Source organism: Erythrolamprus reginae, chromosome 7 (genome assembly GCF_031021105.1).
Source record: "Erythrolamprus reginae isolate rEryReg1 chromosome 7, rEryReg1.hap1, whole genome shotgun sequence".
NCBI lineage: Eukaryota > Metazoa > Chordata > Lepidosauria > Squamata > Dipsadidae > Erythrolamprus > Erythrolamprus reginae.
Window position 1 is genome coordinate 12,319,089 of NC_091956.1, and position 25,136 is coordinate 12,344,224.

A 25,136-nucleotide genomic window follows, 5' to 3' on the forward strand; every position below is an offset into this window, starting at 1 on the left:
ACTTCGTTCTCACAGAATCCTGCAAGCGGGTTTTCTCAACAGGATGCTCACCCACTTGCAAATCACAAACCACTCAGAAGGAATAGCTTTCAACCTCACAAGTCCCGAAGGAGAGACAAAACACCATCGTTTTTTCCTAGCAGCATCATTACCACCTCTCATTGTCTTTGTTTCAACCGGCATTCATCCCACTTTTTCATTTGTTCCTCCTTTCAGTTTTGCGTCGTTTTTTTAGAACCAATGCCCTGCACCCCAGTCTATGAGCAATAATAGGCTTTAAAAAAATACCTCTGGCCAAGGGTAAAATTGGCATGGCATGCGCTTAACAGAGTTAATGCATTTCCTGATTAAATAGGCAAACTTCTAAAAAGTTCCAGAAACAAAAGAACAACCCTTTGCTGAGTAACGCCAATGGTTTCCTCTCTCTAGCTATCAAAAGTGAATAATCTGTTCTTCCCGCCCCACCTTCCCACTTTGTTTTCATGTAAAAGTATCTGTCCTACATCAGTTCCCGCGCTCAAGGCTGCTTCATAAACTCAGGTCCACGACAATGTGTTCAAATATCTGAGTTTGGCCTTTAAAACTAGAGGCGAAGAAGAAATCTCGCCTATCTGTCGACACGGCGGTGAAGGAGCGGGGCGCCTGCACGTAGATCTCCTTAAATATTTGGAAGAGGTTTTTCTCCTCGTCCCACTGGAATATTTGGGAGAAGGTGTAGTCACTCCCCAGAGCGAGGTAATGGCGGTCTTTGAACGAGAAAGGCTGAAGGGTCATGGCACCCCGGGAAGGTAGAGCTTGGATCTCCACGAACTCCTTGCTGTTCCATTTCATAACCCTTGAATCGCCGATAAACCTGGTGAGAGAGATGTAGAGGTTGTCTTGTATTCGGAAGCTCTTCACCGCCAGCACGTCTTCCATGTTGGCTATCTCGCCATGCGGGAGGAACTTTCTGGAACTTTTGTTCCACTGAAGGATGATTGGAATCTGGGAGCGGCTGGACAGGATCAAATGAGATTTCCCATCAATATCAACAAATTCGGCATCCGTGTCCCGGAACCACTCGTGCAGGGACTGGTAGGAGTAAAACCCCTTGTTGTTCCATTTGTAAACCGTGGTCAAGCCAGCTTTCGAGCTATCGGCGATGATGAAGAAAGTTTCGCTGTCTATCTGGAAGAGTTCGATGTCGTTGGGCTTGGAGATGCGGGAGACTTCGATGTCCTGGAATTTGACAAACTTGGTCCAGCTTTCCTCGTACTTATAAATGTGGGAGCCACCAAAGAGCTGAGCTACCACCACAAAGATCTGGTCATCAATCAAGATAGCTTTGCAACCCACTATGGACTGACCTGTTGACTCAAACAAAAGGATAAGTGTTAGGACTCTGCCCAAACAATTGGGTTGGCAATATATAAACCAACAATGTATATATGAAGATTTCGCTGTGTTAATGTACAGTGATACCTTGTCTTACAAACTTAATTGGTTCTGGGACGAGGTTCTTAAGGTGAAAAGTTTGTAAGACGAAACAATGTTTCCCATAGGAATCAATGGAAAAGTGATTAATGCGTGCAAGCCCAAAATTCACCCCTTTTGCCAGCCGAAGCGTCCGTTTTTGCACTGCTAGGATTCCCCTGAGACTCCCCTCCATGGAAAACCCCACCTCCGGACTTCCGTGTTTTTGCGATGCTGCAGGGGAATCCCAGCATCACAAAAACCAGTGCTTTGCTGGCAACAGAAGTCCAGAGGTGGGGCTTCCCAGCAAAGGGAGCATCAGTGAAATCACAGCATCGCAAAAACACCAAAGTCCTCAAAACCCCACCTCCTGACCTCTGTGTTTTTGCGATGCTGTGATTTCACTGAGGCTCCCCTCACTGGGAAATCCCACCTCCGGACTTCCGTTGCCAGTGAAGCGCCCGTTTTTGCGCTGCTGGGATTCCCTTGCAGCATCACAAAAACATGGAAGTCCAGAGGTGGGGTTTCCCATGGAGGGGAGCCTCGGGAACCCCAGCAGCGCAAAAACGGGTGCTTCGCTTGCAACGGAAGTCCGGAGGCGGGGCATCCCAGCGGTGGTGGTGGGTTTGTAAAGTTAAAATAGTTTGTAAGAAGAGGCATAAAAATCTTAAACCACGGGTTTGTATCTTGAAAGGTTTGTATGACGAGGGGTTTGTAAGACGAGGTATCACTGTATATAGCTTTAAATGCATGAATTCGGCTAAGCAATTGAATTGAATACAACTAATTCAGTCACACAATCTTTACGAAGCAGTAACTAGGACTTATGATTTTGATTCGATGCCTCTGTTTACACAACCCAGCAAGGAACTGTGTTGGCTTTTTTGGTTGCTGCCACACATGCCTGGATCGTGTTTAAGGGATCATCCCCTAGGACTCCGAGGTCTCTCTCAAGACCATTTTTTGTCTTTGTGAAACTTCTTGGGACTCTTCATATCCTCAGGAGCACCTTCAGCTTCTACCGGTTTAGAATACCTTTGAGGAGAACGTTTCTGTCTGATGAAGGCCTGATGTTGATGGGAACTTGAGAGGGGTAGATATATTTAAATAATTGGGAGGAGTTAGTGTGACTACATTTAGGAAAACTTTCTGGCATTAGTATACTGCCATAATGTACATTTCTTCAATGCTTTGCTACTTTTATGGGTCAGGCACACCTGTACAGAAATACACAGCAAACAGTGTATATCATCTGCGCTGTTTGCTGCAAGGAGGCAAATTGCTGGGAGGCAGAGGCAGAATTTTTTTCTCCCTTGTTTTCCTCCCCCAAAACTAAGGTGCGTCTTACACTCCGAAAAATACAGTAATTTCTTGAAACGCTCTCCTCAAAAAGTCAACTTTTTCCAAATCCACAATACCACCTTCACAGAATGAGAAAACCCACCCTGTGAACCCAGGGGCGGATTCCGCTTGCCATTGCTACCAGTGTGTTTCCCGCAGAGCTCTGTGATTCTGGCACGCATGCACACCTGCCCAAGTAAGATTTTGCTTCTGTGCATGCAGAGGGAGCAAAATCTCATGAGGGGGCGCATGCACTCATGAGATTTGGGAGGTTTCTTGGCTTCTACGCATGCGCAGAAGCAAAAAATCTTGAAAATCGCCCAATCTCGCCCAGCTGTGCATCCTCTCACAAATTTTGCTTCCTGCACTTGCGCAGAAGCAAAATCTCATTTGGGCACACCCGCCTGCCCACGGCTGGGGCAAAGAGCTAGGGGCCTTTGGGCGAGGGAGTGAAGGCAGCAGCCGATCAGCTGCTGCGGAGGAAAGAGCTTCCTCCAACTGGCAGAGGCAAAAAGTCCCATTCCCCTGCCCACTGGTCACCCGGAGCTGCGCGCACAGCTCCATTTTCGCTACTGGAACACTGCCCCCCTCCCATCCAGATGGGAACCCAATACAGTGGTACCTCTACTTACGAACTTAATTTGCTCCGTGACCAGGTTCTTAGGTAGAAAAGTTTGTAAGAAGAAGCAATTTTTCCCAAAGGAATCAATGTAAAAGCAAATAATGTGTGCGATTGGGGAAACCACAGGGAGGGTGGAGGCCCTGTTTCCTCCCAGGAGATTCCTAGAGAGGCCCCACGGAGGCTTCTCCCTGCCTTTTCCGGCCCTGTTTCCTCCCAGGAGATTCCTAGAGAGACCTCATGGAGGCTTCTCCCCACCTTTTCCAGCCCTGTTTCCTCCCAGGAGATTCCTAGAGAGGCCCCACGGAGGCTTCTCCCCACCTTTCCCGGCCCTGTTTCCTCCCAGGGGATTCCTAGAGAGACCCCATGGAGGCTTCTCCCCATCTTTCTCAGCCCTGTTTTCTCTCAGGAGATTCCTAGAGAGGCCCCACAGAGGCTTCTCCCTGCCTTTTCCAGTTACAGTTTCGGAGGCTCTGGTTTGTAAGTGGAAAATGGCTCTTGAGAAGAGGCAAAAAAAAATCTTGAACACCCGGTTCTTATCTAGAAATGTTCGTAAGTAGAGGCATTCTTAGGTGGAGGTACCACTGTACTGCATGAACCCCAAAGTAAGCCGTGATTCTTAAAGAGTGGCACATCGAGTTTCTTTCTTTCTTTTTTACCGGTGATGTTGTCATAACTCCGGAAGTTTTTTTCAATGTGATCCCATTCCAGCACCATGCAGTTTTCCATGCTGGTTTGCGCGATGGCTACGTAGACGTCGTTTTTGGAGTTGAAGGTGTCAATCGAGACGGATTGATAGGGCAAAATCTGATGGACAACAAAATCTGTAATCATATTTAATCGAAAACAAGCGTGTTACAATGGAACTCGGCAGGAGGCAGGAAGCTGTTCGTCGCTGATTTGGGGACCCTAACCCTGCACTAAAATATAATAAAATAAAACCTACGAGCAGTCCCCAACTTACGACGGTTTGTTTAGCGACCTTTCTAGGTTAGGACGGCACTGGAAAAAGCGACTTAATGACCATTTCTCAGACTTATGACTGTGGCAACCTTCCTCATGGTCAAAATTCAGAGGCTTGGCAACCGACTCACACTTATGACCAGTGGCCCATGTCCCCCCGTGGGTCATGTGTTTTCCCCTTTTGCGACTGTCGGATCAGCGAAGTCAACAGGGAAATCAGATTCACTTAAAAACCTGGTTACTGACTTAACCAATTCAAGGATTCGCTTAACAACGATGGCAAGAAAAAAAATCGTAAAATGGGGCCAAACTCTCCAGACAAATGTTTCACTTCAGTCGAATAGATACCGGTTGTAATGCAAGGTCTACTTGCGTGTACCATTCGCATTCATTCAGATTCTCCATTTCTAGGTCCTATTGCCTGTTGTATAATCCTCACTGCAATTTGGCAGTTCAAATCCAACCAGGCTCAAGGTTGACTCTTCCTTTCCTTTCCTTTCCTTTCTTCTCTCTTTCCTTTCCTTTCTTTCCTTTTCCTCTCCTCTCCTCTCCTTCCCTTCCCTTCCTTCTCTTCCCTTCCCTTCTTCATCCATTTACTTCCTTTCCTTTCCTTTCCCCCTTTCTTCTCTCTTTCCTTTCCTTTCTTTCCTTTTCCTCTCCTCTCCTTCCCTTTCCTTTCCTTCCTTCTCTTCTCTTCCCTTCCCTTCTTCATCCATTTACTTCCTTTCCTTTCTCCCTTTCTTCTCTCTTTCCTTTCCTTTCTTTCCTTTTCCTCTCCTCTTTTTCCCTTCCCTTCCTTCTCTTCTCTTCCCTTCCCTTCTTCATCCATTTACTTCCTTTCCTTTCCCCTTTCCTTTCCTTTCTCCTTTCTTTTCCCCTTTCCTTTCCTCCCTTCCCTTCACCTCTCCTTTTCTTTCTTTCCTTTTCCTTTCCCTCCCTTCCCTGTCCTTCTTTCCTTTTCCTTCATTCCTTCGTTCTTTCCTTGCTTGTGGTTAGCATGCAGCATTGCAGGTTAACACTGCCCACTGCCAGGAGTTCAATCCTGACCAGCTCAAAGTTTACTCAGCCTTCGTCCTTCTGAGATGGGTCAAATGAGGACCCAGATGGTCGGGGGGCAAGAGACCGACTCTATATATCGCTTAGAGAGGGCTGCGAAGCGGTATACAGTGTTCCCTCGATTTTCGCGGCGGATGCGTTCCGAGACCGCCCGCGAAAGTCGAATTTCCGCGAAGTAGAGATGCGGAAGTAAATACACTATTTTTGGCTATGAACAGTATCACAAGCCTTCCCTTAACATTTTAAAACCCTAAATTGCAATTTCCCATTCCCTTAGAAACCATTTAGATTATTACTCACCATGTTTATTTATTAAAGTTTATTTTTAAAAATCTTTATTAAAGGCAGATGAAAGTTTGGCAATGACATATGACATCATTGGGCAAGAAAAACCGTGGTATAGGGGGAAAACCCGTGAAGTATTTTTTAATTAATATTTTTGAAAAACCGTGGTATAGACTTTTCGCGAAGTTCGAACCCGCGAAAATCGAGGGAACACTGTATACGTTTAACTGTTACTGCTATTTGTTTCATTTCCTGGGCCAGATTCTAAGGACTTTCTGCTTAATACAGTGGCAACCATCCATTAAATAAAAATTTTAAAAAATTAAATAAATCCATTCTGCCAATGGGCCGTGAAGGTGTTTCCTTCCTTAACAATTTCTTCCCGCATTCTCAGCATTTTACTTTCCATTCTTTTGCTGTTGTTAGCAAAAGTAGAGTAGCAAATTTCCTTATTTTATGCCTTTCTAAGCACAGTTTCCATTTTTTCCCGTTAACGCTCAGACCAGGTGGCAAATGTTTGGCTGGAAAAAATCCAGACGCCTTTCTCTTTATTCCATCTCTGCTTGCAAAGCAGAGAAGGGAAAAAAGAAAAGTTTTCCATTCAGCATTATTGTTAGGCCTGGACTTACTGAATGACTGCTCCAAGTTACAATGGCACTGGGGGAAAAATGACTTATGACCGTTTTTCAAACTTTGTGACATTTGCAGTATCCTCACCTAGTAAATCAAGAATTAACTGTAGAATCAGTAAAATGCATTCTTAAAACATAGAATATTATTATTATTATTATTATTATTATTATTATTATTATTATTATTATTATGTCAGTACAACACAGCAAACGAGATCACTATGCTGGATTTCGTATTTCATCACCAGTCGGGCGCTTCCCAAGCACCTGGGACTGCATGATGTAGCGGCGAATTATGTTTGCCGATCCCAGTAAAGCGGCCTTTTGCAATTGACAGATGGAGATTTTGTCAATGGTTTTCAAATGTCCGCTGAGATCCTTTGGTACTGCAAACGAGATCACTATGCTGGATTTCGTATTTCATCACCAGTCGGGTGCTTCCCAAGCCCCTAGGACTGCGTGATGTAGCGGCAAATTATGTGTGCCGATCCCAGTAAAGTGGCCTTTTGCAATTGACAGATGGAGATTTTGTCAATTCCGATGGTTTTCAAATGTCCGCTGAGATCCTTTGGCACTGCGCCCAGCGTGCCAAGTACCACTGGGACCACTTTCACTGGCTTATGCCAGAGTCGTTGCAGCTCGATTTTTAGATCTTCGTATTTCACTAATTTCTCTAGCTGCTTCTCCTCTATTATTATTATTATTATTATTATTATTATTTATTAGATTTGTATGACGCCCCTCTCTGCAAACTTGGGGCGGCTCACAACAGTGATAAAAAACAATATACAATGACAAATCTAATATCAAAGTCTAAAATAACAATTTTACATTAAAAAACGTAAAAACCCCATTATATAAAAAGCATACATACAAACATACCATACATAAAACTACATAGGCAAGGGGAGATGTCTCAGTTTCCCCATGCCTGACGGCAGAGAATATAGTATCCTAGCCCGGAAGGGACCTTATCCCAGTGTATAAGGATAATAATAATAATAATAATAATAATAATAATAATAATAATAACAACAACAACAACAACAACAACAATAATAATAAATTTATTAGATTTGTATACCGCCCCTCTCTGCAGACTGGGGGCAGCTCAAAACAATAATAATAACAATGTGACAATGTAACAAATCTAATATTTAAAAGAAAGCATCTAAAAACCCATCATTTAAAAAACATACAACACAAGCATACCATACATAAAACTACATAAATCTGGGGAAAATGTCTCAATTCCCCCATGCCTGGCAATATAGGTGGGTCTTAAACAATTTACGAAAGACAAGGAGGGTGGGGGCAGTTCTAATCTCTGGGGGGAGTTGATTCCAGAGGGCCGGGGCCGCCACAGAGAAGGCTCTTCCCCTGTGGCCATTGTTTAGTCAACAGGACCCGGAGAAGGCCAACTCTGTGGGACCTTATCAGCTACTGGGATTTGTGCGGCAGAAGACGGTCCCAGAGGTATTCTGGTTCGATGCCATATAGGGCTTTATAGGTCATTACCAACACTTTGAATTGTGACCAGAAACTGATCGGCAGCCGATGCAAGACACGGAGTGTTGGAGACATGTGGGCAAACCTAGGTAACCCCACAATAGCTCTCACGGCAGCATTCTGCACGATCTGAAGTTTCCAGACACTTTTCAAAGGTAGCCCCATGTAGAGAGCGTTGCAGTAGTTGAACCTCGAGGTGATGAAGGCATGAACGACTGTGAGCAATGACTCCCTGTCCAAATAGGGCCGTAACTGGTGCACTGGGCGAACCAGTGCAAACGCCCTCCTCGCCACAGCCGAAAGATGATGTTCCAATATAACTTATAAACTGGGATCGTGTAAGAGGTCCAACCCCTGCCCAAGTTGGGACCCCTTATATTATCGCAGACAACTGGTTGTCCAGTTCTTCCAGTGGCAAGTTGTTCCTCTGGTTAATTGTTCTCATTGTCAGGAAATTTCATCCTTAGTTTGAATGTTCCTTTAACAAGCTTCCACCCATGGCGCCTGGCACTCCAGTATTTGAGTGAATATGTCAATTCCCTCTTAATATCAACCTTTTGATGAATCGGCGATCGATACTCATGCAAAGAATAGCACAACCATTTAAAACAACAAAGTATTTGCTAAGGGGCCAAAAACCACAAAAGCCAAATTCACCCTGTTTAAGTTGCAAATAGAAAGTCTCTCCCACCATACCTGTCGTGGTGCATTCATCGTCAAAGCTCGAGGCTTCATTTAATTTCTTGTCCTGGAATTCTGCTGGGCCCACACACAGGACTTCCGAGACGGAGGAGTTGGTCATCTTGAGCCACAAAAACAACCACTTGGCTTTGCAGTCGCACTCAAATTTATTTCCCCTCAAGTCTCTAAGAAATGCAGGGGAAAAGAAGAATAATAGCTCATTTGGAAAGAGGTTGGAATTCATAGAAACATAGAAGATTGAGGGCAGAAAAAGACCTCCTGGTCCATCTAGTCTGCCCTTATACTATTTCCTGCATTTTATTTTAGGGTGGATCTATGTTTATCCCACGCCTGTTTAAATTCATTTAAATTTATCCCAGGCATGTTTAAATTGACTGTGGATTTACCAACCACATCTGCTGGAAATTTGTTCCAAGAATCTACTTCTCTTTCAGTCAAATAATATTTTCTCACGTTGCTTCTCATCTTTCCCCCAACTAACCTCAGATCCCCCCCCATGTTCTTGTGTTCACTTTCCTATGAAAAACACTTCCCTCCTGAACCTTATTGAACCATTTAACATATTTAAATATTTTGATCATGTCCCCTCTTTCCCTTCTGTCCTCCGAACTATGCAGATTGAGTTCATGAAGTCTTTCCTGATAAGTTTCATGCTTAAGACCTTCCACCGTAGCCTGTCTTTGGACCCGTTCAATTTTATCCATATCTTTTTGTAGGTGAGGTCTCCAAAACTGAACACAGTATTCCAAATGTGATCTCACCAGTGCTCTATACAGGGGGACCACAATCTCCCTCTTCCTGCTTGTTATACCTCTAGCTATGTAGCCAACCATTCTACTCGCTTCCCTACCACCTGATTCAAACAACAGGTGTTTGCAAGGTTTTCATACGGAAAAAAAAAAGCAATGGTGCAGAATGGAAGTGGGTGGAAGTGGTGCTGGCAGCATTTATGCTTCTGGCAGCACCCGCTCACTTAGCTACCCAGTTTGAGGAGGGGGGGGGCGACCCAGGAAGGAGAGCACGGGAAATGCATAGCAAATTGTCACCCCAGCGAGCGACACTGGTAAGGTTATAAGTCAAGGACTTAACAGTTCACTTGAACGATGATGATCATTCAAGCCACTCCCACCTGGTCACATGGCTGGCAAGCCACTCCTACCCAGTCACATAACCATTAAACCACACCCACAAAATAAGCCACACCCACAGTGTGGCAGTAAAAATTTTGGCTGCCCATTACTGCTCCCCTGGTCTTTCTTTTCTTAAATCCAAACAGCTGAAAACAAAAATCCTGAATGCTGAGACCTGGTTTAAAAATCCACAACGCAACGAGAACACATTGAAGTTTTACTTACAGTTCGATCAGAGAGTCTAAATCGCTAAAGATGTCCCTCGGCAAAGCTTTAATCTGGTTATTGGCGAGAGAGCTGGAAAAGTAAATGTAGACATTACGATAATTTTTTTTAAAAAAAAGACTTTATTAAATATATACATTAAAACAAATAACAAAAGACAACAAAATAACAATATATACACAACATACACATAGAAAAAAGAATAAAGCATCTTGCTTTATACATGGAATATTTGGTATTATTGTTTAGTGTCTGCACCACCTAAAAAGTGGTGTGATTGATTTGCAGCTTATACATAATACAAAAAGGAATGTCTTCCTTTTAATAGTTATTACATATATATTACATATATATACAACCTTTTAGTTTTCTTGTCATTGTGTCCATTTTATTTCATTTTCTCAATGGTATAGTAATGCTTTGTATTGTTGGTATTTTTTCTTAATATCAATTTAATTTTTCTCTCCGGATTTAATTTTAGAGTTCCCAATTTTCTTTCATTTTAATTTCTTTTTTGCAATTTAGATATACCATCTGTCCCAAGTTTTATGAAAATCCTCCATGTCCTTGTCCTGTAATTCATATGTTAGTTTAGTCATTTCTACTACCTCGTAAATTTTGGCTATCAAGTTATACATTGTTGGGGTGGATTCCTGCTTCCAAGATTGTGCATATATTATTCTTGCCACTATCTGTTGTGATTCCGTCCGAGGCCCCTCAGGGAACGGCTGATCTTCTGTCGGTTTTCTGCTCAGAGGGGGAGGATGAGGAACAGGAGGTGCAGGCAGACGAGGAGGAGGAATCCCAGGCTGAGGAAGAGGGGGAACAGCCAGACGGCCCCGAGAGGGAACTCTCCCCAGCAAGCAGCCTGGATTCCTTAGAGGAAAATGCACAAGCAATAATCGATCTCCGGCAGAGAAGAGCAACACAACGAAGGGGACAATTAGCCAGGTACTTTCAGCACTAAAGAGGCAACAGCTGGGTTTGGGTGTGGTGCTCTCTGGAAAGGCTAAAAGGCAGACCCACCCTTCCTGGCTTGTGGAGTATTATCTTTGGGAGTCTTGGGACCTGGCTGTGATCTTTGGCGTCTTGGAATTCTGGTTTGTGACTTTGAATACTGAAACCTTGGGGGGAAAAGGTGGGGGTCTTATGCTCTACAGTGGTGGGTGTGCCAGCAAGAAGTTTGCTGTATTGTCTGGACATCAGGACTCTGCTGTAAAGTCTCCTAGCCTTCCTGTTGGGAAGAACAGGTTTTTCTCTGTGTTTATTTTTCAAGCTGTAAAGTACTTTTGCTTTTACCAGTGTGTCTGGCTGTTTTTTCCAGTTGGTGTTGAGGTCTGGGGGAACCCAGACAGAACACTATCGTTGTGTGTAATATTAAATGTCTGTCATTCTGGGTAAATTTCTGTCTAATTATTCCGAGAAGAAATAGTTCTGGTTTCAGGGGTATTTTCCCTGCTATAATTTCTTCTATCATGTTCTTAATTTTTTTCCAAAGTTTTTTAACTATTGGGCATGTCCACCACATGTGGTAATAAGTACCACTACGATAATTTTGAAAAACCGTTTAAACCTTACAGATAGAAACTGAATTCAGGAACACTGGGATGGGTTGATGGTTGAGAACCGTTGGAAGGTTCCCCACTCTCAGTGTTGACATAGAAAGTAAGCGAATTCTTTTACAGTATGGAATATGCTGAACTGGACTTGATAATGAAATTAAAAGATAAGGAAGTTTTGGAGTATTATGAAATTCGGAATGCGTTTTGTGAATGGTTAGAAGGAAGGAAAAAGAAAAATTCTATTAAAAACCAATCGAGTTATCGAAGTGTGGAACTCATTGCCGGACTCAATTGGGTCAACTCCTAACCCCCAACATTTCTCCCTTAGGCTCTCCACGATTGACCTCTCCAGGTTCCTAAGAGGCCAGTAAGGGGCGTACATAAGTGCACTGGTGTGCCTTTCGTCCCCTGTCCAATGGTCTTTCCTTTCTCTCACTTATCGTGTGTATTTTCTTTCTTTCATATATCCTCTCCTCTAAGTTCACTTTACCCTTATATATATTACTACATGTCTATTTTTCTTCCTATGTATTTGTGTATTGGACAAATGAATAAATAAATAAATAAATAAAAAATAAATATAGAGTATATATGAGAATGTTAACAATAGATTTATTAATAGAATTGGTATATGTGTCTATATGTGTCTATAAATAGGAGATAGGTATTTGTAGTAACTGTATAATAAAATGAAGATTATATTATATACCGAAACAAAATAGATATAAATTAAGAATTTTAATGAAGAATTTGGCAGTTGATATTATATTGTTTTGAAATTTGAAGGTATGTGACTTTGTATGTTTGTAAGGATGGAGAAAAAAATGTAGATATTACCAAGATGGAGAAAAGGGTAAATAGAAAAAGGCAAAATATATAACCATAATAATTAACTTGAGATTAATTATTTATTATTTGGATTTGTATGCCGCCCCTCTCCGAAGACTCGGGGCGGCATACAAATCCAACTTGGAGGACAGAAGGAAAAGGGGGGACATGATCGAAACATTTAAATATGTTAAAGAGTTAAATAAGGTTCAGGAGGGAAGTGTTTTAATAGGAAATTGAACATAAGAAAAAGGGGACACAATTTGAAGTTAGTTGGGGGAAAGATCAAAGGCAACATGAGAAAATATTATTTTACTGAAAGAGTAGTAGATCCTTGGAACAAACTTCCAGCAGACCTGGTTGGTAAATCCACAGTAACTGAATTTAAACATGCCTGGGATAAACATATATCCATCCTTAGATAAAATACAGGAAATAGTATAAGGGCAGACTAGATGGACCATGAGGTCTTTTTCTGCCGTCAGTCTTCTATGTTTCTATGAGATATGAAGTGTTGTAAGAGAGCCCTGTGGGATATAGTATAATAATATTAATATGACATTTAAGGTCCTTTTATGGACATTTATGTCTTTGGTTTTGTGTGTGTATGTGTGTGTTTTTATGTGTATTTCTTTTCTTGTACAGTTTTTAATGTGTATAATTTAATAAAAATTATTTTTTTTAAAAAAAAGAAAGCAAGAGGGTTCATGGAGGCAAAATTAATAGCAACTTTTAAAGTGGAGAGCAATCCCAAACATTTCAAAAGGCATTGACACTGGGAATGAACTGGGATTTTTTTTTAAAAATGCACACACAGCATTTCATGTTGTCTTATACTGCTATCTTGAATTGTAACATTTTGATGTGTTTTCATTAGCCCTTTAGTTAGCCAGTCTTTGACATATAACCATTTTTTAAAATCAATGATTGAATGTCCATGGAGATGTTCCATCATCCAGGCCATGTTTGATTCTAAAGTGCTTTTTTATTTTCCAAGAGGCAACTGAACTGCCTTGTTTTCTTTCTTTTGAAGACGTTTCACTTCTCACCCAAAGAAGCTTCTTCAGCTCTGACTGGATGGTGGGGAATGGAAGGAATTCCCACCAACATCAGATGCATACCACCAGATTAACTAATAAAAGGTTTTACTATTTAAAAAAGCCTTACGTGGTTTGAGTCTTTTTCGAAAAGAAGGTGAAGTCTAGCAAAGGTTTCACTGTACTGATTATAAAGTCTCAGCATCTGGCCAGAGTCCCAGCTCATAAACTTACAGAAGTTGGTGGGAAGCCCAGAGCTCCTCAAATAAGCCAAGAATGTGTTTCTTTTTAAATCACAAGCCGCAAGACAAGAGCTGAAACTAGATTTCTAAGATGAACTACGTTGTTCTCTGCGCCGAAGTGTCACGTGACTCTTCCTTAAATAGCCTCAGGGCATGACCCAGTAAGCAGTAGTACTCACGAATAAACCTCCTCCTGAGTAACCACTCTTGCCTCCTAGAGGCCCTGCGAATCCTAGCATCAAAAAAAGGCTCCTCCTCTTCCCCTGAGTCACTCATCTCAGAGGAGGTGCAGAAGGCCCTAGTTGCTCTTCGGCCTCTGTCACCATGTCCTCTTCACTGTCAGTCTCGGGTGCCAGGAACACCAGATGCCTGTATCACACCTCCATTATCTTTGAGTCCTCTGGGTCTATCACTAATGGCACACAATAGATTTATACCCTTTGCAGATGGCTGGTCATTAGAGAACCATCTTTCAGCTGTGGCGAGGGGGGCGTTTGCCCAGGTTCGCCTGGTGCACCAGTTGCGGGCCTATCTGGACCGGGACTCATTGCTCACAGTCACTCATGCCCTCATCACCTCGAGGTTCGACTACTGTAATGCTCTCTACATGGGGCTACCTCTGAAAAGTGTTCGGAAACTTCAGATCGTGCATAATGCAGCTGCGAGAGCAGTCATGGGCTTACCTAGGTATGCCCATGTTTCACCAGCACTCCGCAGTCTGCATTGGCTGCCGATCAATTTCCGGTCACAATTCAAAGTGTTGGTTATGACCTTTAAAGCCTTTCATGGCACTGGACCAGAATATCTCAGAGACCGCCTCCTGCCGCACGAATCCCAGCGACCGATTAGGTCCCACAGAGTGGGCCTTCTCCGGGTCCCGTCAACTAAACAATGTCAGTTAGCGGGCCCCAGGGGAAGAGCCTTCTCTGTGGCGGCACCGGCTCTCTGGAACCAACTCCCCCCAGAGATTAGAACTGCCCCTACTCTTCCTGCCTTCCGTAAACTCCTTAAAACCCACCTCTGCCGTCAGGCATGGGGGAATTGAAACACCTCCCCCGGGCATGTTCAATTTTATACATGGTATGCTTGTGTGTGTGTCTGTTAGTATATGGGGTTCTTTTAAATCTTTAAATATTTTAAAGTTATTTGGATTATTTATGATTTGTTCTATCTTGTTGTGAGCCGCCCCGAGTCTTCGGAGAGGGGCGGCATACAATTCTAAATAATAAATAATAAATAATAAATAAATTTGTATCCTTTGAGAGAGTCATTGAGGCCACTTGGAGCTTTATTTGTATTATCATAGAGGCCATCTAGGTCCAAACTGGTGCAACATCGGAGGTTTGTCTGTGTCTTCAGGGTGACGTGAATAGTGCAAATGTGTGTGTGTGGCTTGCTGAAAGAACTGTGTTGTGGAGTTGTGCTTTCTGCTTTCTCCTCTCCAAGCGGCTGCACCTGTGTTCAATATTGAAGCAACACAGGGAAAAGAAACATTGTGGAGGAAGCACAGAACATGTAACTTCGAAAGGTGAGTAAACAAACTATCATAAGTCACGGACTACATCTACTCAGCCAGGCGCCACAGCACGGCTGAGGTTTTAAGCAAGATATAAATGAGTGTGAAAGAACAACAACAACAGCAACAGCAACTTACAGGTGAGTCAAGTCCCGAAGACCTCGAAATGCGTTCCTGGAGATGGTTTCGATTTTATTTCCTTCAATAAATCTACGCAAAAAAGAAGGATAGAGAGTCAGAAAGTCAAATGGATATTAAATGTGAAAAACAATCACATGTTCTTTTGTTTTTCAGTGATATCACTTTGGACGGTCACTAAAAAAAACTGTGGTAAAGTTGAGGACGACCTATACAGTGGTACCTCTACCTAAGAATGCCTCTACTTACGAACTTTTCTAAATAAGAACCGGGTGTTCAAGATTTTATTTTTGCCTCTTCTCAAGAACCATTTTCCACTTACAAAACCCGAGTCTCTGAAACTGTAACCGGAAAAGGCGGGGAGAAGCCTCTGTGGGCCGTCTCTAGGAATCTCCTGGGAGGAAACAGGGCCGGAAAAGGTGGGGAGAAGCCTCCGTGGGGCCTCTCTAGGAATCTCATGGGAGGAAAAATGGCCGGAAAAGGTGGGGAGAAGCCTCCGTGGGGCCTCTCTAGGAATCTCCTGGGAGGAAAAATGGCCGGAAAAGGTGGGGAGAAGCCTCCGTGGGGCCTCTCTAGGAATCTCCTGGGAGGAAAAATGGCCTCCCCCCTCCCTGTGGTTTCCCCAATCGCACGCATTATTTGCTTTTACATTGATTCCTATGGGGAAAATGTCTTCTTTTCTACTTAAGAACCTGGTCATGGAACAAATTAAGTTCGTAAGTAGAGGTACCACTGTACATCTGGGAATTCAATTCAATTCATTTCAATTTATTAGATTTGTATGCCGCCCCACTCCGTAGACTCGGGGAAGCTTTGGCTTTGGATTTACGGGGATTAGAGCACAATTCCCCAACGGTCCAAGCTTTGTGGACCAGGAGAGCGGGGCAAGGGGACAGTTTGGCACAAGGTTGGTTTCCTATCGGTGTGGGCGCTCTGATAGTGGCCCGCCAATGATGTAATTTTGGCGTGATGCAGTAGTGGGCTGCTGCATGGATAGTCTGGTATGGAGTCCCAGTTGGAAAAATGGAGAGCGGTGCGGGCATGCATGCCGGCATGAGATTTGGCTTCTGCGCATGTGCAGGAAGTGAAATCTCATGTGTGGAGACCCCCGCACATGAGATTTCACTGGGTTTTAGCGGTAATTTTGATAGAAATCACCGAAAATCGGCGCCTTCGCAAGAGACTTTGCTTCCTGCACATGCATGCCTGCACCGGTCACCAGGAGCTCACCAGTAGTGCTGGCGATGGGCAGACCTTCCTGGTGTGATGGCTCCAGTGCGGTCTGTGCGCGCCACCATATTTTTTTTGTAATTTTCAGTGATTTTTTGGCTTTCTGAGCATGCGTGGGAGTAAAATCGTGCAGCGGGATGTGTGTGCACAAACGAGCATAGCAAGCGTCGTGATGCAGCCCAGTAGCAAAAGGTAAAAGGAACCCATGGGCAGCGGGCACATGCGCTGGTTCCACATGTGCAAATGTAGTCCGTGCATATCTTTGCTTTTGCCGCTTGCACAAGTGGAGATGTGCATGATGTGTGTGTTCCACTGCCACTTTCACAACATGCTTGGGGACCCTGGATTAGAGACTCCTATGTTTGCTTACACACACACACACACAACCCCACAACCTCTGCAGATGTGAAACGTCACAATGTTGGAGTTGCAAAGATGCAGCCGCTGCTATCCTTGCCGGTAACAATTTTCGATAGAACGTAGAAGTTGTTGTCGCGTGGGATGAGTAACAACCGAGCAGAAATGTTTTTTCGTTCGAGGGACAAAATACGCTGCTTCCAAACTATCAGAAATAAAACCGTGCTTCCTCTTAAAAAATCTGCCGAAAGTAGTAAAAAAAGAAGGTGACTTACAAGTACTCGAGATGAAAAAGGCCACCAAAGGCGTCATCCCTTATGACGGTGAACGAGTTAGAATTCAGCAGCCTTTAAAAAAAAAATAGAAAAAATGTTATTTAAAAAGAAAAACACGTTTAAAACACATCACGATGGTTAGTCCTTGATTTACCACCATGGAGCCAAGAATAATGATGGAACATACTATTAGTAGAGTATTTGTATATTACTATAGTATTAGTATATTAGTATAGTATTAGTATATTAGGAATGGCGCAGTGGAGCTCTCGCCTCGAGCCTAGTCTGATCCTAGGCAGAGGCAGATATTTATCTCTCTAGGCATGATGAGCATATATCTGCCGAATAAAACTCCTTTTAAAAAAAATTTTTTTATTGAATTTTTTTAAAGACAAAGACATACAACATTGAACACTTAAGGAGCTGCCATTGCTCCGCTTATCTTAGAAGTCTAACTACTACAAAAAAGAAAACCTTAACTATAATCAGATCAATAGAGAAATAACATACATTCATATTAGATATTTATTAAATTTAATTCTATATGTTAATTTAATTACTTTGTCTATAAAATGCTTATTTCAAAAAATATAATATAGTAAATAACATCTAAGTTTATTCTATTATAAACGTTGTTAAACTATTAAACTCTAACTTATAAAATTTCAAGGCTATAAGTTCAAAAAATTCTAAATTCTTGTTACTTTAACTTTTGTTGTTATTTTTAAAATCCCACCATTCATATAATTTGTTCCATATTTTATAATATTCTGTTTCTACTTGGTTATTCACACGTTTAGTCATCATATCAAGTTCTGCACATTCTATAATTTTTTTTTATAAACTTCTACATCCTTTGGTATTTCCTTTTCTTTCCATTTCTGTGCAAATGTAATTCTTGCCACAACCTGCCGAATAAAACTCCTCATTGGCAACAGGGAAGCGTATCTGGCCAGTAAAACCCTTAGCTAGCTCCATTCAGTTGCCCTGACTCCACCCTGCAAGGGATTGTGGGGTCATTAAAAGAAGATGATAATGATGGAACACACCATTAATATAGTATTAGTATATTAGTATACTATTAGTAAAGTATTAGTAAAATATTAGTAAAGTGTTAGTAAAGTGTTAGTAAAATATTAGTAAAGTGTTAGTAAAATATTAGTATAGTATTAGTATATTAGGAGTGGTGTGATGGAGCTCTCCCCTCACAATCAGGAGACTGGGAGTTTGATCCTAGGTAGAGGCAGATCTCTCTCTGGGCATGATGAGAATATATCTGCCGAACAAAACTCCATATTGGCGACAGGGAAGGGCAAACCGCCAGTAAACACTCTGCTAGCTGCATTCAGTTGTTTAGTCTCCTCCCGCAAGGAATTATGGGGTCGATAAAAAAGGAGATGATCAGGGGACAAGGTCACTTTTTGAACCATGTCACTAAACAAACCGTTGTTAAGTGGAGGGCAACCTATACAATTAGTATTGTCTGTTAATTCTGCCTGTTTTCCCACACACACACACAGGAGGTATTTTGGACGTTATCTTGTTCCTTGATTAGACAAGCTTCCTCAACTTGGACCTTTGCAGAAAAAGGAAGGCCAACTGCCAGAAATCTCTTTCAACTTGGCCCACGGCTGGGCTTCCCAAGAATTTGGGAACTTTCTTCCAAAATATTTGAAGTTGGCACCAGTTGGCAAAGGCTGCGGTGTGGAATGTGATAAAAGGATTAGCAAGATATGGAAAGCCTTTGAGATGCAAAGGACTCATCCTTGCTCTCTTAATATTTCATGGCGGCCTTTGCTTTTACAATCGAGAAAGTACAAAGGGCAGCATAAACTATTCATAATCCTTGATTGATGACTGTTCCGTTTAGTGACAAAACGGCAGTAAAAAAAATGGGATTTATGACCGTTTTTCCACACTTAGGAGTTGTGGCCTCCCTGGGGGTCATGTGATTTAAACTCTGAGGCTTGATTATTGAGAACATCTGCACCAAAGGGAAATTCCTTGTGTGTGTCCAATCACACTTGGCCAATAAAGAATTCTATTCTATATTCTATATCCTATACAGTATCCCATATCCTATATTCTATATTCTACATTCTACTCTATTCTACTCTACATTCTACTCTACATACTATATTCTACATTCTACATTCTACTCTACTCTACATTCTACTCTATTCTACTTTTCTATTCTATTCTAGTCTAGTCTAGTCTATTCTAGTCTAGTCTATCATATCCCATCCCATCCCATCCCATATCTCATATCCCATATCCCATATTCTATATTCTATATTCTTTACCCCATATCCCATATTATATAGTCTATATTCCATATCCCATATCTCGTATCCTATATCCTATATTCTACATTCTACATTATACTTTCTACATCCTATATCCTGTATCCTACTCTATATTCTATATTCTAATCTACTCTATTCTCTATTCTATTCTATTTATTCTATTCTATTCTATTCTATTGTATCCTATCCTATCCCATCCTACAAAAGATATGTATACCTATCTATCTATATCTATCTATCTATATCTATCTATATCGATCGATTGATAGAATACATAGAGAGATAGGTAGATATAGAGCCATAAATAGAGAGAGTGGAAGAGAGGAAGAATGAAAGAGAATAGCGATAGTGATAGATAGATAGATGGGTAGATAGAAAGAGAGAGAGACAGAGAGGGATGGATCACAGGAAAGATAGATAGGCAGACAGATAAACCACTCAACGATATCTACCTTCTTAATACTTACAGCAACTGCAAGGAAGGCAGGTGAGAAAACATTCTCTCTTTTATTTCAGGAAAGGTTCCATTGACCAGGCTCCTAGAAAAAGGCAACAGGGTAGAAAACTAATTAGAAGCCCATCTCAATACTGTACATTTTACTCTAACTTCCCCAACTGCTGCCCTCTGATAACAGAGTTTGGAAGGGACCTTGGAGGTCTTCTAGTCCAACCCCTCTGCTCAGGCAGGAAAATCCCTATACTATTTCAGGCAAATGGTTGCCCAACCTGTTCTTAAAAGCTTCCAGTGTTGGAGCATTCACAACCTCTGGAAGCAAGGAGTTCCACTGGTTAAAAGTCAAGAAATTTCTCCTTAATTCCAGGTTGCTTCTCTCCTTGATTAGTTTCCCTCCATTGCTTCTTGTCCTGTCCTGCTTGGGCAGGGAGGGCTGGACTAGATGACCTACAAGGTCCCTTCCAACTCTGTTGTTCTATTCTATTCGTCCCCTTCTTTCCCAATGGTTTTCATCTATTTTTTCTTTTGGGGGAATCAGAATGCAAAGAAGCTGATTGTGTCCCAGAAATGCAACAACGAATCTACAAAGATGGAATAACATGTTGGGGTGAGGCACAAGCAACCTGGTTCATGTGGGCCCCTATGTTACCTGCCAGCTCTTCCTCTGTTACATGTGTCTTTTTCTTTTCATATAGTCAATCAATCAATCAATCAATCAATCAATCAACCAGCCAATCACCCACCCACCCACCCACCCAACCTGTCAACCAACTAACCAATCAACCAATGAACCAACCTACTAATCAATCGACCAACCAATCAACCAACTAACTATCAACCAACCAACCAACCAACCAACATCAACTAACCAACCTGTCAACCAACTAACCAATCAACCAACCTCCTAATCAATCAACCAACCAACCAACCTACTAATCAAGCAACCAACCAATCAACCAACCATCAATCAATCAATCAATCAATCAATCAATCAACCAACCAACCAACCAACATCAACCAACCAACCAATCTATCAATCAACCAACATAAACCAAGCAACCAATCTATCAACCAACCAACCAACCTACTAATCAAGCAACCAACCAACCAATCAACCAATTATCAATCAATCAATCAACCAACCAACCAATATCAACCAACCAACCAACTAGAATAAAGCTGGAAGGTAACCTGGACGCCCAACCCCCTGCTCAAGCAGGAGATCCTATGCTATACCATTTCGGACAAATGGCTATCTAGTCTCTCCTTAAAGATCTCCAGGGGTGAAGCACCCACAACTTCTGGTGGCAAGCTGCTCCACTGGGTAATTTTCCTGTCTGTTAGGAAGTTTCTCCTTAATTCCAGATTGCTCCTCTCCTTGATTAATCTCCATCCATTGATTCTTGCCTTCTGATGCTTTGGAGAATAGCTGTACCCCCCTCCTCTTTGTGGCAGCCCCTCAAACACCAGAACACTGCTATCATGTCCCACTCCCTTGATTTTCTCCAGGCTGTCCATGCCCAGTTCCTGCAACCATTCTTCATATGTTTTAGCCTCCAGCACACACACACACACCCACACACAGTCATTTTTCTCTACATTTCTCCCAAGGTCTCAACGTCTTTTTTACAACGTGGTGCCCAAAACTGGATGCAGTATAAAGCGGTACTGATACTTCAACGTGATTTTGATTTCTGTGCCTCCATTTATACTACCCAGGGTAGTATTAGCAGCTGCTTCTTCTTCTTCTTCTTCTTCTTCTTCTTCTTCTTCTTCTTCTTCTTCTTCTTCTTCTTCTTCTTCTTCTCCTTCTCCTTCTCCTTCTCCTTCTTCTTCCTCTCCCCCTCCTCCACCTCCTCCTTCTTCTTCCTCTTCCTCTTCTTCTTCTTCTTCTCCTTCCCTCCTCCTCCTCCTCTTCTGCCTCCTCTTTTCCTGTTCTTCCTCCTCCTCTTTTAACTCTTCCTCTTTCTCTTCTTTCTCCTTATTTCCCCCTTCCTCCTCCTGCTCCTCTTCCTCCTTCCTCCTCCTTTTTTCCTCTTCTTCCTCCTCCTCCTCTTCTTCCTCCTCCTCTTTCTCCTCTTTCTCCTCCTCCTTCCTCCTCCTCCTCCTCCTTCTTCCTTCTCTTCCTCCTGCTCCTTTTCCTCTCCCTCTTCCTCCTCCTCCTCTTCTCCTTCCACCACCTCCTCCTCCACCTACTCTTTTCCTCTTCTTCCTTCTACTCCTTTAACTCTTCCTCTTTCTCTTCTTCCTCTTTATTTCCTCCTTCCTCCTCCTGCTCCTCTTCCTTTTCCTCTTCTTCCTCCTCCACCTTTAATTCTTCCTCTTTCCCTTCTTCCTCCTTATTTCCTCCTCCTCTTCCTTCTCTTTTTCCTCTTCTTCCTCCTCTTCTTCTTCTTCCTCCTCCTCCTCCTCTTCTCCTCCTCCTTCTTCCTCCTCTTCCTCCTGCTCCTTTTCCTCTCCCTCTTCCTCCTCCTCTTCTTCTCCTTCCCTCCTCCTCCTCCTCTTCCACCTACTATTTTCCTCTTCTTCCTTCTCCTCCTTTAACTCTTCCTCTTTCTCTTCTTCCTCCTTATTTCTCCCTTCCTCCTCCTCCTCCCTCCTCCTCTTCCTCTCCTCCTTTACAGCCCCTTCCTCCTCCTCCTCCTCCCGCCCCTTCCCCCCCCAAAGCACTCACAGAGAGCCGATGTCTCCCGGGAGGCTGCGGGGCACGCCGCCCGAGCCCACGCAGATGATGGACTCCTTGGTGCAGCTGCAAGTGGCCGGGCACCGGAGCAGCTTCCTCAGCTGGGCGCGCTGCACCAGGCACGCCGCTGCCAGCAGCGCCAGCAGCAGCCGCGATCCCGAGCTGGCCCCGCCGCCCATGCTGCGCCCCGGGCGGCCTTTGCGCGGCCGAGGGTGTTGCGGACGGTGCTGCTGCTGCTGCTTCTGGTGATGCTGCTACTGCTGCAAGTGCGCTGGTGGATGCCGCGAGTGGCGCGCCAGCCAGGCAGCATGCTGCAAAAAAAGGAGAGGGAGGCTCGCCCCAGCCGCTCCCAGCCCGCGCTTCCAGCTGCTGCTGCTGCTGCAAAGGCCGGCGAGCCCTCTCTTTCTCTCTCTCAAGGCTTTGCAGCTGCTGATGCTGCAGCTGCTGCAACTGCGGCGGAGGTTCTGCCTCTCCGCCTCGGGCTTCGCCGCGCCCCCCCTTTCTTTCCTTCTCCGGAATTATTCAGGGCTTTTCTCTGCACGCCCCCACCTCACACACACACACACACAAGGGAAGGATGGGATGGGATAGGGTAGGGGAGAGGAGAAGACAGGACAAGAGAAGTTAAGAGAGAAGAAAGGATGGGATAGGGTAGGGGAGAGGAGAAGAGAAGAGAAGAGGGAATGGGATGGAATAGGGTAGAGTGGAGTGGAATGGAATACAATACAATACAATACAATTTAATACAATGCAATGCAATACAACACCACACAATACAATACAATACTTTATTGGCCAACTGTGATTGGATACACAAGGAATTTGTCTTGGTGCACAGGCTCTCAGTGTACATAAAAGAAAAGGATACATTTGTCAAGACTGATAAGGTACAACACTCACTGATTTTCATAGGATACAAATAAGCAATGAGGAAACAACCAATATTAATATAAATTGTAAGGATACAAGCAACACGTTACAGTCATACAGTCATAAATGGGAGGAAATGTATGATAGGAACAATGACAAGACTAATAGTAACAATAACGCAGCCTTAATGAGTAGTTTGACAGTGTTGAGGGGATTATTTGTTTAGCAGAGTGATGGCATTTGTGAAAAAACTGTTCTTGTGTCTGGTTGTCTTGGTGTGCAGTGCTCTGTAGTGACGTTTTGACGGTAGGAGTTGGAACAGTTTGTGTCCAGGATGTGAGGGGTCAGTAAATATTATCACCGCCCTCTTTTTGACTCATGCAGTCTACAAGTTCTCAATGGAAGGCAGGTTGGCAGCCATGGTTTTTTCTGAAGTTCTGAATCATCTCTGATACAGTCATAAATGGGAGGAAATGTGTGATAGGAACAATGACAGAGTTGGCCTTCTCCGGGTCCCATCGACCAAACAATGTCGGTTGGCGGGACCCAGGGGAAGAGCCTTCTCTGTGGCGGCCCCGACCCTCAGGAACCAGCTCCTCCCAGAGATTAGAATTACCCCCACCCTCCTTGCCTTTCGTAAACTCATTAAACCCCACCTTTGTTATCAGGCATGGGGGAACTGAGATATTCCTTCCCCCTCTCAGGCCTGTACAATTTATGCATGGTATTTTGTATGTACAGTATGTTTGGTTTTAATAAGGGTTTTTAGTCATTTTTAATATTAGATTTGTTTCATGTTGTTTTATTGTTGATGTTAGCTGCTCCAAGTCTGCAGAGAGGGGCGGCATACAAATCTAATAAATAAATAAATAAATGAATGAATGAATGAATGAATGAATGAATGAATGAATGAATGAATGAATAAATAAATAAATTAAAGAAATAAATAAATAAATAAATAATAAATAAATAATAAATAAATAAATAAACAAACAAACAAACAAACAAACAAACAAATGACAAGACTAATAGTAACAATAACGCAGCCTTAATGAGTAGTTTGGCAGTGTTGAGGGGATTATTTGTTTAGCAGAGTGATGGTGTTTCGGGGGGGAAACTGTCCTTGTGTCTAGTTGTCTTGGTGTGCAGTGCTCTGTAGTGACGTTTTGACGGTAGGAGTTGAAACAATTTATGTCCAGGATGCGAGGGGACAGTAAATATTTTCACCGCCCTCTTTTTGACTCGTGCAGTCTACAGGTCCTCAATGGAAGGCAGGTTGGCAGCTGTGGTTTTGTTCTGCAGTTCTAATGGGGTGGTGGGAATGGGAATGGTTTAGGTGGCCCTTGGCTTCTTCTCACATCGGCTGCCCATTCCTAGTAGATGGACTCAGGAATAGGGCAATGCCAGCAATGTTCAACATTTATTCTGTTTTTATATGGCAGAAGGTCAGACAAATCCTGGCAGTCGGCATGCAAATGTATGAAAAATAAAACAAGACTCGATCAGATCACAGTTAAAAACACTCTGAGCCTATTGACGGGAGGTGACAGCTAAAATTAAATAATACAAAGGGAGCGAATAATTTTTTAAAAAGGGAATTAATGAAAAAGGATCCCTCTGGATTTAGAGCCACCTGCCTTCCATGTCACGTGGTTACCATTAAAAGCTGCATATTTAAAGATGGAGAGCGAAACGCCTCCCACCAAGGGGCAGTGCAAAAGGCA

General features: G+C 43.0%; 1 protein-coding gene across 1 annotated transcript; it reads right to left on the bottom strand.

Moving 5' to 3' along the window:
* Positions 1–212: 212 nt before the first annotated feature.
* On the bottom strand, positions 213–22,593 carry LGI2 (leucine rich repeat LGI family member 2). The gene is made up of 8 exons (XM_070756548.1): positions 22,534–22,593; positions 19,873–19,944; positions 17,100–17,171; positions 15,238–15,309; positions 9,915–9,986; positions 8,554–8,723; positions 4,072–4,236; positions 213–1,346 (listed from the first exon to the last, which is right to left on the bottom strand). The coding sequence occupies exons 2-8, from the start codon at positions 19,902–19,904 to the stop codon at positions 529–531; spliced, it is 1,401 nt and encodes a 466-aa protein (XP_070612649.1). The 5' UTR covers positions 19,905–19,944; positions 22,534–22,593; the 3' UTR covers positions 213–528.
* Between the last annotated feature and the right edge of the window lie 2,543 nt (positions 22,594–25,136).

Coding starts and splice junctions, on each gene's coding strand:
- LGI2 (XM_070756548.1), bottom strand. CDS start 19,904: ATGTTTTCTCACCTGCCTTCCTTGCAGTTGCT. Junction 15,310..17,099: donor CTTTTTCATCTCGAGTACTT/GTAAGTCACCTT, acceptor TTTTTTGCGTAG/ATTTATTGAAGGAAATAAAA. Junction 9,987..15,237: donor CTTCGGGACTTGACTCACCT/GTAAGTTGCTGT, acceptor TTACTTTTCCAG/CTCTCTCGCCAATAACCAGA.